Source organism: Pipra filicauda, unplaced genomic scaffold (genome assembly GCF_003945595.2).
Source record: "Pipra filicauda isolate LSUMZ 115617 unplaced genomic scaffold, ASM394559v2 scaffold124_size2119055_pilon, whole genome shotgun sequence".
In the NCBI taxonomy this organism is placed as follows: Eukaryota; Metazoa; Chordata; class Aves; order Passeriformes; family Pipridae; genus Pipra; species Pipra filicauda.
In genome coordinates, this window is record NW_024103707.1 from 1,190,068 (window position 1) to 1,205,812 (window position 15,745).

Here is a 15,745-nt window from a genome sequence, read left to right on the forward strand (position 1 = left end):
ATGCACTCTGCACACTTCCAATAATGAACTTTTATAAAACAGAGTCAATACATTAAACTCTAGCACACTGGCAAGTTAAAAGTTTCACAGCGTAAACACAAGATATCAACCTCAAGGGGGCAGCAATGTTTCACCTCCCTTTCTCAAGAGACTGGGAAGTGGTGACAAACATTTATCCTAAACAAAAGCATGTATCTGAACTTTGATAAAGCTATTTCTTCTGGGCTTTTTATAAAGAACATGATATTTCTACAAGCTATGCACTTTCAGAACTCAGGTTAGCTAGCTCTGCTTGTGATGGTTATGAAAGTTGCCTTGGTTATCAATCTGCATGAGAAAGGGATCCTATATCCTAGATGATGGATCAGGAACAAAATATGTAAGTTGGACATACCCTTGATCCTTACCTGGCAGTATACAGTATTACTGAGACCAGTACACTCACACAGCTATTCAATTTCTACATATATATATATGTATTTCCTCAGACATAAGCTAAGAGGTATTTAACTAGAATTTAATCAATCTCATTAAAGCAGGGAAATGGATCAAAATGTCGTTCAAGTTTACTATAGCCAATTCACTGCAATAAGTGCCATACAAAACACAATGCAAGTAACAACAAAAGCTAGAGTAAGGTCATCTTACATAAAACCCACTGTAGTTGCTACCTGTGCAGACACTTGGACATTTCAAGACACACTGGTCTTTGTGCAGACATAATAATTTTAAATTGTGTTCTAAGCAGTACAGTACAGCTGAGGAAAGGCCACACTGTGCTGTTATCCCAAAGTTGTTTTTTTTCTTTTACCAAAGTCATTCCTCCATAAAGGAACAAAACTAACAGATCATGGGAATACTGCATTGATGCAAAGGGGGAAGTGCCAAGTGTTGGAAGACTTTGGAGCTTGGGCGGGGGACGGGATTCCAACAAAGAGCAATTTCCCCAGTTTTAATCGTTACCAGGGAGACAGAATTCTTTTGCAAGAGAACTGAAAAGGCTGGGAAAAGTATGCACTTTGTGCATTTTTCCCCTGAATCAAATACAAATGTGCACTGTTAGTTGGGATTATCACCAAGACAGCTCAAAAACGAGGTGAAGGAGAAGCAGAATTTTCCGAACTTATTTTATCATGCCACTAAATACAGCATAAAAATCTGCTAGCTTCCTTTACCTAGGATGAATCAGAGCAGCACATTCTGAATTATTTTCCATTTGGGATACTGAGGATTCAACACATTTTTAAAGCCTCAGAATGATGGAGTATTTCTACCTCATAAAGAAATAACAACCATCTTTAACAGACTTGTATAAAGTCTGCTTTTCAGCAGCAGCTGCAAAAATTTCTTTGACGGTTTTTGTGAAAGGCAAATATACAAGACTATGCAACAAAACATTTGCACACAAGTAAGTGTTAGGAAAGCATTCTTCAATACCAGGTGCAAAAATGCATTTCTAAATGCTGAGAATAAATGTTTTTATTCTATGTTTTATCTGTCAAACACATCTCTTATTAAAGGAAAACTAAAATACTGTGAGAAGGTATTCAGTGACCCATTCACCATAGAACGTAACTATGAAATTTTCTCAATTAAAAAATAGGGAGGTACAGAAAATAGAGTGAATTGTCTAACGTTTCCACGACACAGGAAAATAGCAGTAACTAAGGCTTTAGTGAGACCTCATCTGGAAAACAGATCACAATCCTGATCATCTGTGTTCAAGAACAATGGACTCCTATTACACCAGAGCTAGCAGGATGATCATGGGAACAGAAAACCTAATTTAACACAGGAGATGAAGGAAGCTCTAATTAAGATAAAGGACAATATGAGAAAACAGTCAATATATATCCAAGAATTAGACTGGAAATCATGGAAAGGCTTTTACTGGAAAGAATGAGCTTTTGGAGAGTGTTCCACAAATAGCAACACATACAAAATGTAAAAATAATGCACTAGTCATGTGTTGAACCGCTGATGAGTTTATCACGGTCATCGTGCAAATAACAGGTGGCAGCAGGAATGTGGACTTGACCTTCTCCCACCTGTAATCCTGATCCTAAAGAGAGATAGCCTGCAATGCTACCGTCCTCTCATCTAATACATTCTGCTCAAAGAATAAATAGGGAAAAATCAAAAAGACTAAATCCAAAGTTAAGCAACACATCTGCACCGAAATGATTCAAATCTTACCAAACAGATTACTAAACACTAGAACAAAAAAGCTTATATACTGTAAATAAATTCATGGAATTCAGTAATTTTTAGATAGAGATATATATATATAGATAGACATACACACTTATTAGGTAAATTAGGTAAATTAGGTAATTAGCAACAGTTAAGATACAAGATATGGTTTCTAAGTTGTGCACAGAGACTAAATTAAAAAGGAGTGCATTTCCAGTGAACAGATTCTTTTCCATTTTGTAGAGATGAGCTAATTGATACTCCCATATCAAACAGACCGATTTCTTCTTCAGCTTATCTTTTATGAAATCTGATATGACACCACTTGAAGCGGGCCTGCTTAGTCTGGCTTCAAATTTGCCATCAAATTCAAAAATGTTGCCAGAGGCATGAAATTAAAACACTGTTCTCTACATCCACCTGGAATACGATCAGAACAATTGAGCTTAACCTGCAGCAAAAGGAGAACTAAATCAGAGTAGGAAAACAATAAAGAACCAAAATCAACTTCCAGTGTAGACCATGGGCTCTTCTGTTCCTGGGCTTTTCTTCCAAGAGCAGATTAGACAAACATGAGTCAGAAATGGTATCATGTAACTGATTCGGCACTTCTGATGAATGTTTCTTGACTTGTAAGATCACATCCCATTCCATACTGACCAAGAGTACCTCATGTCTCAACAGAGTACATGGTTGCCAGGTAGAAAAGCTGGAAAAAAATAAGGTTTTGCACTTTCTCTGCTAGTCACGGTTAGAATGTGACAAATTAGGTTTTGGGTTTTTTTATTTTCAGATCCATTCTAGCTGGTTTTATTCCTCTGTTACACCTTGTAACACATGCTTTAACTTGGTACAAATCAGGAAAGAAAATCAACCTCAGAATTTCAAGTCTTCACCCTCCCCCACACATCCAATTATAATTAAGTTTAGGCAATCACTGCTTTTTGTCATGGAGCTTATTCACGGGAATAAATGTAATCACAAGTTTCAAAAGGTCAGCACATGAAATACATCTCATCAATGCAAACCACCAGATCACCACTTTTCTTAGCATATGCTGATAAAATCAAACCTCTCTAACCTGCCACTAATAGTGCTGAACTTCCTGCATCATGTCCAAAGTGACTACGACAAAAAAATATATTTCTTAGAAAAGGAAAAAGGCACCACCAACAGATAAGCATGAGAGATCAATAGCGCAGCACTACTGAAGCAGATGTCCACTATGAAATATTTTTCTTAAGACTTCTGACCTTGTATTGAGCACAGAGGTGACAGTCAAATCATTAATTCCAAGAACGGCATTTGTTGAATTTAAGTAAAGAACAAGTCTGAGTGGAATTCAATCAAAACAAACTGAAGTAAACAGTGTTACTTCAGAATTCCTGTCTGGGATTCATACTTAACATATTTTCAAAAAGTGAAACAATCCCACTGCTACATAAACCGGGTTTTTTTGAATCAACATAACTAACAAGGATTCTGACATTAAAACACAAGTTTTGCTCTGAAACACAAATTTTGTGTTTAAGAACACAATTAAGAGAAGGTAGCAAAATAAGAGAAGGTGTAAAGGTGTTCAAGTGCATAATGTCAATGAAAGCTCTGAACCATCAGCCTGACTCAAAAATATCTGTCCAAGCCATTTCCATTCTCATTTTTTCATAATAGTTTTCAGAGTATTATGGTCTTTACGTCCAGAAAACTACTTCTAGCTCTCACCACTTTTTCTATTTCTGCAGACTTATTTTCAGTGATCCCCCTGAGCACATACATACACTCATATAATTGTCCTTACTTAATTTTATAAGAATTAATATTGTACCTATTACCTTCTAGTCTCTCTCCTCAACCGTTACATCCACAATTGTGGCTAACCTCAAAAACAATCGTGCATATCTTCTTACCATTAAGTGGTTGGCAGAATTACTACGAAGCCAGGCTGCTGGCATTCTGCATACAGTATTTTGGAACTGAACAGTTATTTCTCTGGTTTGGGAACTACTGAACTCTGGAACACTTGTTCCCGATGCAAGGTGAAGTAGCTTAGCATTGCAAGTAAGTTTTCAGCTTCCATACCAAGAAAGAAAAGAACTAAAGTCAGGTACAACAAGAGAACCAACAAGTCAGACAAAGCTATTATTAAAATCTCACTTCGTGGACCAACATCCTTTTTCTATCAGCCTACTAGCAATAGCAATTAAACAAACCCACATCTTCTAAAACAGCAGAGGTTGTCTGAAAACAAACTAATCGCCTCGCTACTATACATAAAACATCCAATGCAACCTGAAAGCAAACAGTGTACAGAAATCTAGTGAAGATAATGAAATGGAAGTGGATTTTTGACAATTCCCAGAAATTGGCTAAATTAACTACTTCAGTTTTTCTTTACTGTAGAAGTTTGTTATGAAATACATTAAAATGAACATTCTATTCAAGACTCTAGGTTACTGAACAGCAATAAATTAACCTTATGTAATGGAGAGATGGGTTGGATGCCTTGGACTACTTTATTTCATGCTACATGGTTCTATTAAGTTGTGATAAGTCTCAGTTTTAAGGAAAAAAGGAAAAGCTAAAGTAATGAGATAAATGCTAAGCATAATAGAAGACGATAATAGAACAGGTCCAGCTTTCATATCTACATTTCAATCAGACAGCATCTTAGGACAACCCTTAGGAGACAGAGAAGCTATGCCCTTACAGTTTTACCATTTACTCCTTTGTTGGCTTAAAAAATGTCACCTGTTAAGTTGAAGGAATCAGGAACTTAAGACCTGTATTTTTTCTGACTGTAGGCAAGATTTCAGTTCTTAAGAAACCCCTAACATTTGGTAGCAGACGCCTCTTCACATGCCTGATGTGAACCAATGGGATGCATCAGAACAAACAGTTAATTAACAAGTTAAAATAAAAGATGATTAAAAGGTCCCAAAAGGAACAAAGCAGCCCTCACACTGTAGCTTTTAACTAAGTTTTTTGTAAGTTTAGGCAGGGAAAAAAGTTTACTTTGATAGTAAATGGCACTACGAATTTTCCAAACCCATGAGACTGTAGAATCACAAGTACTTCTTGGCTTCTGCTCATGGGTACTTCATGATATACTTATTCCTACATATACACTCTGAGGTCACAGAGACCCTTAGAAGGACAGGCTACTTCCTAAACTTTTTTCCCCTCTTCACACTAGGGGGATGTTCTGTCTTTTAAAGGAATTAGCAGGAAGTCTTTTAAGTAAATGATTGTGTGAGTAAGGACTATATTGTGGAAATGCTGCTGTACTGCCTGCATAATCTCCTTTAATGGAACTTAAGACCAATTAGACATACACCACTTGAGATTGGTCTTGACATCTTCCATTCTCCTTCTGAACAAGGCATCAAAGCATTTCCTTTTCTTGAGACTGTAAAATATATGACCACTTCTCTGTCCTATTACATTATATACTCACATTCAAAATGACAAATTTTCAAAGACTTTACTTCTGCTCACTTGCATAAATTGTGCCTCTACCAAATCCTTCACTTTATATGAACCAGCATGGCATTTTACGCAGTTATTCTACATTCAACCTTCAAAATGTGTACAGGTTAGACTCCAACTTCACATTCAGACTTCCACAGGACATAAACTACTTTCTATCGAAGTCCACAAGATGAACCTACTGATTCCGAAAGTCTGCTGAGAGCTATTCAAACTTGTAATTTCTATTACAAACTTATTATTGAAAATAATTATTTCTAACTTCCAGAAAACGATATAATTTTCATAAGAAAGCTCATAAAACAAGGAGATTCATTCTTCTACGCTGAGAAAATGTAAAGCTGTAAAACCACATATCCTAGCCATAAAAACAATAAAGACTACTTGCATCTGTCATAGGCCATTATCCCCGTTCCCATGAATAAAAATACTGAAAAGAGTAAAATACAAATCTTTTTTTCCACAGGAGGCTGGAGAACCAAGGGAAAAAGTGACCTGTGTTAGGCTCATTAAACAGCACTTCTGTATTTTACAGTTAGCTTTAAATACGGCAGAGTAGGTTAGAATTCAGCTTTTCGTTCCCTCATACAATCCCTGAACCAGAGAATGATTTCCACTGGATATGAAGCACTAACAACAAGAAGCCTGTCAAACTGATGAGACATTGAGTTGGTCCATATCTGCTACAACACAATATAATTTACATTATCAACTGACAGTAGGTAAAGCACATCCACATCTAGCATGCTGTGTCACACTGTAACTGATTCTTTTCCCTAAAAAGCCAATTTTTATTGAAATAAGCAATAACACACATTCTTACCTTTTTGGATCCTCTAGTAATAAACTCAGAATGCAATATTTTTATTCCAATTGAGCTCCAAACACAGTGTTAAAAAAAACCCCAAAGTCATTACTCAAATATAGAAGTGGCAGGATCACATCTAGAAGAAAATTCCATCAAATAAATAAGGTGGTATACATACTTTTCTGCCTGGAGTTTCGTGGTTTTTACAATCAAGTCCTGGGTTTGTTCCTTTGCTGCCTAGAATACAATTAGAAATATGAAGCATGTGAAAAATACAAACACATCAAATGTATTACACCATCTTTAAAATTTGTAATACTTTTGAAACTTTCCAACTATAAGCAATCTAAAGAGTGTACTGTTTGAAACAAAAGGCCTTCTTTAAACAAGTATTCATTAACTCTCCCTATTTCAGGCAGGAAAAATAAATTATTATCCTTATCCATATACATTTTCATGTTTATATACATTTATATTCAAAATACAGAAACACTGCAAGTATTAGAAATAGTTCTGCTTATTTTGTTTGTTCATCAACTGTAAATTGTTTGCTCTTACAAAATGAAAAATGAAAAAAATTCCTTTGGATGCTAAACTGCCCAGTAGCAGTGCCCGTCCAGACTTTTCAGACAAGATGAAGAAAACAGCTCTGCTAGTCTAAGCAAGCTCAGCTCTACAGTCCAAGCAGCTTACAGAGCTGTAAGGACCAAGAAAAATGATTAAGAAAAATTTCTTCACCCAAAATGTGGTCGGGCATTGGAACAGGCTGCCCAGGGATGTGGCTGAGTCACCATCCCTGAAGGTATTTAAAAGATGTGTAGATGTGGCATTTTGGGACATGGTTTACTGGTGGACTTGGCAGTGCTGGGTTAATGATTGGACTTGCTGACCTTATAAATATTTTTCAACATAAATGATTCTACAATTTTAAGATTATGAAGTTCATCATAGTCCTAAATATTCAGTAATGACAAAGCAAGGGAATTCATGCAGAAACAATTCTGCATCAGACAGCAGTTGCATGACTAAAGGGATTGCTGCAAACGAAGTTAAAGAGTTCTGAAACTTACTGCCCACCAAAAAGATAAAAGACATTTGGAATTGTTGGCTTCCCACTGGATGCCCCCAATGATCCCCTAGGTAGTAAAATAAGATGATTTTACAAAAAAAAAATCCTGCAATCAAAATGCATTCAGCATAGAATAATATTGCAAGTGAAGAGGTGGAAATGGCTATAAAGATATTCTGTGTGAATAATTTCAATATTGTATTAGGTCCAAATTACAGTATTTGCTGAAATGAAGATGCCAGTCTTAAAACTCCTGAGAGGGCTAACAAAAGTACGTATGTACACTGAATTTTCTAAAGGAAACTAACACGCAAACTTCATAAAAAGTTCAACAGAATTTATTGAACATTTAGTAGTTCCAAAATAACTTAAGATATCTTTAAGCTTTTTATATCTTATATAAACAATAATATTTAGGCAGTTTAATAAATTCATAACTTAAACCTTTTGACCATTACAACAAAAGACTAGACCTGAACTATTCAGTATAGGAATCTACTAATTCCAGACTGGTTTCTGTCATCACTTTCTTCAGAGCTGCATATTTTAATAAAAAAACAAACAAACAAACAAATTTGCTTCCTTTCCAGTATTTTCTGGACAGAAGTACTAATTACCAACAATAATGCTAATAGTAGGACAGCAGAAAGGATGAAAAAGTGGTTTTTCTGGATCTAGCTAGATATATCAGGAAGCCAATTTATATTTACATGCATTCAAATACATGCCAGATATTGTCATTATTTTATGTATGAAATGTAAGAGCTTATATCTAACCAAACAACGTAAGTGTCAGAAATGAGTCAGACATGACAGAAAAATCAGAAAGTTGGTATTTGATGTTTCTTGTATATCCAAAAAAACCTATTTTTCTCTTCCTCCCCACCTCAGTATATAACTAAAACTTTCATTATCCTTCAGTCCCACTTTATTCCATTTCAGTACTTGCCTCCTTCTCTCCCTTTCGGCCACTGTCCAAAAATCAGATTTGACAGTATATGGTTATTTGAATCAGATGGTATTATAAACTTAAAAAATAACAAAGATAAAAAGCTTTCTGGCTTATCTAAATATATTCCCTTTCATGTCTTTATATTTGTTCTGCTTTTCTTACCACACTTTTCTGCCTTATATGCCAAATATCCTCCTCTTTATATCTTCTATTTGCTCTACTTAGTTCATTTATGTCTTCTTATTCAGCTTAAGCACATGCCTGCAAGTCTTTGTGTCCTATTACAGTTAAAGTACCAGAGTATTTCACAACTGAGTGCAAATTTGTGAGCTTATGAACTTGCTCTACATTCATACAGACAAAGAAAACATGGATTGAATCAAGACAAGTTATGAGTTCTACAAGGCTCTAGAGGGAACCTCCTGTGGGGCACAGAACAAAACTACCTACTGACTTCAACAGAAAAAGAAATCTCTGCGGGGTGGCTGTGCTCTGGGAAAGACAAAAATCAGAGAGGATAGTTACACTTCATGATCTAAAGACAGAAAAGAGCAAATATCTGCATGGACACTTGACTCATTTCCACATCTAAGAGTTCAGTCTAACAGCTCCTGAACTGTGCTAGGGAACACATCCATGTTAACAGTGTTCAAAAAGATCTGAGACCTCCGAGGTGCATTACCCACTTCCTTCCAAAAGTGAAAATTAAGTACTGCAGTTGGCTACACTGTAGTCTCACATTTTTTGATACAAGTTCATCAAGCTACAAGCATTTGTACAATGACTATGAAACCTGTTTATCTAAGTAGAAGGACATCTAATATCCACACACACACATATGGAGAGGAAAACACAATTGTTTTCACAGGATTTTTTAGTGAAAGACTCTTATTCACATATTATAACTTACATGCTCTATTAAGAACATAATTAGTTTGACAAAACATCTACACTTCAGCATCCATAAACCTTTTATACTCATCACTGCATTGAATATTGAACTTGTACACTAAAACCAAACCAGATTTAGTAATGTATTATAGAACACAAATTTTCCCCCCATCCAGAATATTATGGATTCAGGATTAAAGGAAAACAGAATTGGTTTTGTTGTGTATCAGCATTCTGAGACAATGTTATGAAACAAAACCAATACATTGAAGATGCACAGCAGACTTGTTTCCCTCTTTGAATTACAAGATACTTTCTTATAAATGTAATTGAGGTATTTATATGAACACATAACTCAATAGATGCAGTCAATGCAAAAGGCATTTTAAAAGGAAATAAATAAATTAACCCTTTAATTTCACACACATCCAATCTAATAGAATATTTCCTCTCCCCTCACATACAAATGGATATCACATTGCTATTCTCAAAGTAAGTATATTGCTGCATTTTGAATTGCAATTTGGAAGAAATTAAAATTAAAAATTAAACTTCCTTGATAAATCTTCTGAACAAGGAAAATGAAGCATATTAATATCCTAAAGTAGCATAATATGCATACTATGGAAACATCTCAGTGTTGCTGTTAATCTCCAAAAATAATTGGTTATCCATTTAAAAGAAAGTAGTCCCACCTCATCAGTTAAAGCACATCTATTCGTATATTACCTTCAAACGACTGGACATGTCTTCACAGCAGCTGCTCATTGCTTGCACATCTTCGTTTATACTCTCAAGTTCCTAAATAAGTTCAAATAACAGTAACTGTGTTTAAAGTCAGAAATGCCATGTCCAGGCCCAGCTCCATCCCACCAAATTAGATGCCCAAGTAACAAGGAACACAGTCACTCTAGGTTCCCTGTTAGTCAATGCCAAGAACGCACCACTAAAGATCAACATTCTCTTGGGACTTTTTTATCTGTTCGAAACATAACATCCCTCTGCATAACATTTTCACTAAATGAAACAAATGATGTATCGCTTTTACTCTAAAAGTATAATTGTCCTGGACACTCAAAATCTCTCTTAATCCTTTTTTCTTTATTTTTCCACTTTAAATTACATAGCAGTACTCTTGCAAGATAGCTAGTCATGCTGCAAAAATGCTACCTCTTTAACTTGCTTGAATATGTGCACAAATTCTTCATTTATGGCCAAGCTCCGTCGTTCAATGTCTCCACGCAAGTTTCTTCGGGTGCGCAAACTGTTTTCCACAAAAAAGGTCGAGAGAGCCTTGAGTGCTTCCAGCATTTCCTAGAATATATTAAGAAAAAAAAATCTTAACTTTGGACACAGTTACAAAGAAGCAGGTTAAATAGTCTCTAACCATCCCAAGTTCATGGTCTTATTAAAAATAAAACAAACGTAATAAATGGTTTTAGAGGAAAAACTACCTAAACACGCTGCGGATCAGGTGGTAAACAACCGAAATAATTGCTGAGCCTTTCTTCTTCTAACAGACAACTTTGTCTGCTATTTTAGAGTAGCTTTAAACAGTAAGATTACTTTCTGTAAAGGAATGACCTATTCACAGCTAGAAAACATTTTAACAGCAAAAAACTTGAGAAGTGCCCTCCGAGGCAAGCGATACAAACCTCCCTACGATCAGAGGGGATGAAACAGGAGCGTGGCATGTCGCTGGAGAAGCGAGAACCAATGCTATACGTAATTAATGCTGCAAGCGGCCGCCCGCAGCTCCGCAGCGGAACTGAGGGTACGGCGGGACTCGCCCCCCGCCGCGGAGCCTGTCGGGGCCCCGCGGCCCCTGACGGCTCATCCGGCCCCCACCCCGTCCCTCAGCCGCCGCCCGACCCACCTTGTCGTTGTCCAGGCGCGTCTCCAGGATCTTGTTGAGCTTGCGGGACAGCGGGTTGGTGCCGGGGGCGGCCGGGAGCCCCGGCCCGGGGGCGGTGGGCGGCTGCGGCGCGGCCGTGTCGGCCACGGCGGCCATGGCTGCGGCCCTCTCCGGCCGCAGCGCCCCGGCACGTACCGGCTCCGGCGGAAACGCGCTCCCCAGGCTTTGGTTCCGGCCTAGCGCAGGCCGGCCGTAGAGCCAGGCATCGCCTGGCACGAGTGTCACTGAGGGGAATAAACAAAAGATTTTGGGTTGATGATGAGCAAGAGGGTTCACTTCCTGAGGCCGAATAGCTGTATTTATTTAATGAAATCAATGCTTTAGTTATGAACACATCTAGGAAGGAAAAATAAGTGTCATCTCTATTGCATAAGCTAATAGCAGTAGCTGTAGAAGTGTGTCAAAATGAGGAGGTGTCTTTTTTCGGCTGTGCATTTACTGACACAGAGGTGATCATCTGAGGTCTCCTCGCAGCTCCAGAGCACAGAATCACAGAATCAATTGGGCTGGAAAAGACTTCTGAGATCATCGAGTCCAACATCTGACCGAACACCACTATGACAACTAGACTATGGCACTAAGTGCCATATCCAGTCTTTCCTTAAATACAGGTGACTTCATTGCCTCCCCGGGCAGCCCATCTCAATATCTAATGACCTTTTCTGTGAAGAAATTCTTCCTAATGTCCTACTTAAACCTACCCTGGCACAGCTTAAGACCATGTCCTTGTGTTGCTGGTTCCCTGGGAGAAGAGGCCACCCCACACCTGGCTACAACTCCAGGCAGTTGGAGGGAGTGATAAGTCAGCAGAGCTGCCTCTTGCTCTGGAGTGTAGGAGATGTGGCTTTGGCAGCTGGGGCCATAGTGGGACCCGCTCCATGGCAGCAGTGGCTTTGCTCCCTGGACAGCCTGGACAGGGCCCTGTGGCAGTGCTGCTGTTGCTGGTATGGGCCAAACACCCGCAGGAGCCTGGCTACGTGCCCCACTCTCATGCTGCAGCCATGGCATGTTCCGTCTCAAGTGCTGAGGTGCGACAGAGGGATTTCTCTTCCAAAGGTACACAGATAAAAGTAGGATGCCATGGAAAGAAGATGACTAGCAGCACACAGCTGTTATGTAAGAAGATAAGGGTCCCATCATGGTATTAACTGTGAAAACAAGAGCACCTTGCATATGCAATTGAAAGTCTGTTTCTATTTGTCTGATGGTGTGTGGATCATTCATTGCTCTTCTGAAAGCTCTTCCTGAAAAGAACTGCAAGTGAATCAAATAACCTTTGCCTTTATGCCCAAGGGGGAGCACTGAGCTTCTAAATGGTTTTGTTCTTTTAGTTTGAGTAATTTATCTCAAGAAAAAATTACATGACCAGAGCCCCCCTCCTGAAATCTTAGCATGACGGAGAGAGCGATAGGATATTTTTCTATTTAATTTTTCTATTAAATTTTGTTTACTTCCTTACATGGATCCTCTACATAAAAGACCAGCTTTCCTGAACAGCCTGTGTAGTGCTTTTTTTTCTACCCTTGCCTAGTCAGGAAGCAGGGTGTCAAGTATTTTCAGACACCTTGTTTCCCTTAGTTTCTCTTTCTCCTCCACCATATTACATTGATGTTATCTCGTTCTAGATGTCCTTTACTTCTGACTGAACTTCCAGGAGCCAGGATCTCCCTTCTCCATGTTAGAATGTGGAGATAAAAAGGCCCGAAGTCATCACAGGTGTAACCAATTAATATTTAAGCATGTCAAGAAAATCCTATTATTAGAAAGATCCCCTCCCATCTGTAAGTTGGATGTTGTTAGCTGTTTGAGCAACATTTCAAATGCTGTTAACCTGGTGAATAAGTTGACAGAATGAAGGCACGCCTTGAAGTCAGAAAGACTCCAACATCTGAAACACAAGTGTCAGATAAGTCACGACCATTGCCAAGTCTTGTCCAACAAGTTATTCCACAAACATACAAGGAGCCACAAAGAATTCCCTCTATCAGTCAGTACATGCACTTTCTTTTGAAGCAACTAATTCTGTTTTCAGATGCTTCTTCATGGGTGTGCATTTTTTCAAGAATTTCTTTCATGAGCCAGAATGCTTCTAGCTAGTGTAAAACATTGGGCTGACAGCAACCAATAGGGTTTTGAAACAGCACGTGTTCGTCTATGCATTTGTTCTTCTGGAAAAAATGGGAAGAAATAATCAAGGGAGCACTTTTTAACCTCCCACAACTGAAAAAAGGGCTTCTCTTTTGTTCATCTTTCAGGATTATTAGATGAAGCTATGAAAAAAAATCCTCTCTTTTTTTCTGATATGAATAATATTTGCTGGGTAGATTTTTCCCCAGAACAGATTTTTTTTAAACAAAAATGCAAATGTGAGTGCAATGAGATCACCGTCTAAAACTCAGCTGAATTACCACGGTTTCTACGTGTCACAATGGTGGGATTTGACGTGATATTCTTGCCAGTCTGCTTGCCCACCAGTAAACATCCTATTGAGTCAGTTGAATGTATATTGTGGGATAAAACAATGGGGAGTTTGTGATCTGTAACTGTCAGAAGGTACTTTCAGTTATCAGTTTATGTGTATCAATGGTAGACAGTCTGTGTAGTGTGTGTAATTTACTCCACTGTAAGTTCCCTTATCAAAGGGAAAATTACAGCTGTCAGTAAAGACATGTCTGATACATGGTGTTTTCTGTTAATTTCTTATGTCAGTTCCTTATTATGTTGGTTTTTGGTTTTGTGACCTTCCCCCCCAGACAACAAAACTGTTAGACAACTATTACTGCTATGCAGCTGGTGAAAGTGTTCACAAAACACTCATTTGGTGAACTACAGGCAGGAGCAAGGTTTAGCCTGCACAACAAGGAGTGTGTGATTGGTGGAAGACCACTTGCTGTCCACATACCCCAAGCTAATAAATGCTGTTGTACTTTCAAGTGCTTGGAGGTACATATACTTTTTGAAGACAAAGACAATAAGGGTTTGTAGTAGTAATCTGAATCTGCTCTGCAAAAGGCTAGGTAAGAATAAAACCCAGTGGTTGAATAGGTTGACTGGCTCAAAAACATGACTGGAACTGGTATTTCCCTACCCTGTGGTGAAAGAGGAGTGACAGAGCAGCACATAAAGAAAATGTTTTCTCAAATACAGAGAAAGAGGAATAGCCCTTGCTATGGGTGTTGTCATAGGCAAATGAGGGTGGAAAAAGGGAATTTTTATGATGAAGGGAAAAGAAAATGTAAAAATACATTAAAAGAAGAATAGGAAGGAAGGAAGGAAGAAAGGAAGGAAGGATAGACCAATGCAGAGCTTGGATCAATATGCACAGAGGACAGAGGAACAGGAAAGATTATGAAGTGAAGTCAGGGAGGGAATAACAAATGCCTATAATTAGTTGTATTTTCTACAGTGTAATAGATAAAAAGAATTTGACGATGCTACTTTGCATACAGTTGACAACTCCTGATGCTTTCAGATGCTGTGAAGAAGAGTATCTGCAGGAAGCTGGTTGTAATAATAACTATGCCATCCCTGTAAAAATTATAATAGCCCTCTATGCTGCAGCCACTATTGAGGATCAGGTGAGTAGAACTTGGCCCTGTTGGGCTCTCCACTGCACACAGAGTACCCCAAAAGAAGTCCACCACTCCCTTATGTCCTTCACTGGTTCTCTGCCATGAAATTATTCATCAGTTTTCTCCAGTATTTTGATGTCTTTTTGTGCCATGGTTGGGACAGAAAATTCAGCTGATAGGCAGAAGCACAGGAAAAATGTTCTGTGTCTTTGGGTCAGTTAGAGCTGGATTTTTTTAATGTATTATTTTCTGAGAGGCTGGTGTTGTAGATATTTTTCACCAGAAGAAATCAACCCATTCCTTCAATTTTTCAAAAGCACAAAGACAGTGCTGACCCCATTCTGCAAATTCAGGTATGACTCAGAGTGATTTGACCAAAGGTCACCCTGACAACAACCCGTAGTCATGTAGAGAAACCTGTCTGTGTCCCTTGAAGGTCCAGAAGAATGTACAGTGCTGAAGTTTTCAGTTAGCTCATGCTATCTCACTTGAGGATTTATTGTTGTGCCTCACAGTTAGCAGTAGTGGTTATAATATATGTGATGCTGAATCAGCCACCTGGTTGAGGAGCTGTAAAACTCCTGTTTGTTAAAACTCACTAAAAAGATAACACTAGCAGTACACTATGCACTTTAATGCATACCAAACTCATGAAATCTTCCTGTTCATCTCCTGCTAAAAAAACCCAACCATTGATGTCAAGAGAAGTATTGTGTCGGCAAAACCAATAGGGTTTAGTCTAAATATATTTGGCTCTAGAACACTACAGAATATAGGACTTCTCTAAGGAAGTGGTTGTCTAAACTATGTGGCCACATTCCCAACAAGGTCAATAGCAGTGCTCACTCACTCAATGAGG

At 38.2% G+C, this 15,745-nt stretch overlaps 1 protein-coding gene across 1 annotated transcript in view; it reads right to left on the reverse strand.

Annotated features, from left to right (window-relative positions):
• The window catches only part of COG6 (component of oligomeric golgi complex 6), a 53,321-nt gene extending 41,896 nt beyond the window's left edge, over positions 1–11,425 (reverse strand). Inside the window, exons 1-4 of the mRNA XM_027723129.2 lie at positions 11,276–11,425; positions 10,570–10,713; positions 10,129–10,200; positions 6,666–6,724 (exon numbers count right to left, since the gene is read on the reverse strand). Coding sequence (XP_027578930.1) covers positions 6,666–6,724; positions 10,129–10,200; positions 10,570–10,713; positions 11,276–11,410 — 410 coding nt within the window. The 5' untranslated portion in view covers positions 11,411–11,425. The remainder of the gene's footprint in view (positions 1–6,665; positions 6,725–10,128; positions 10,201–10,569; positions 10,714–11,275) is intronic.
• Positions 11,426–15,745: the final 4,320 nt, after the last annotated feature.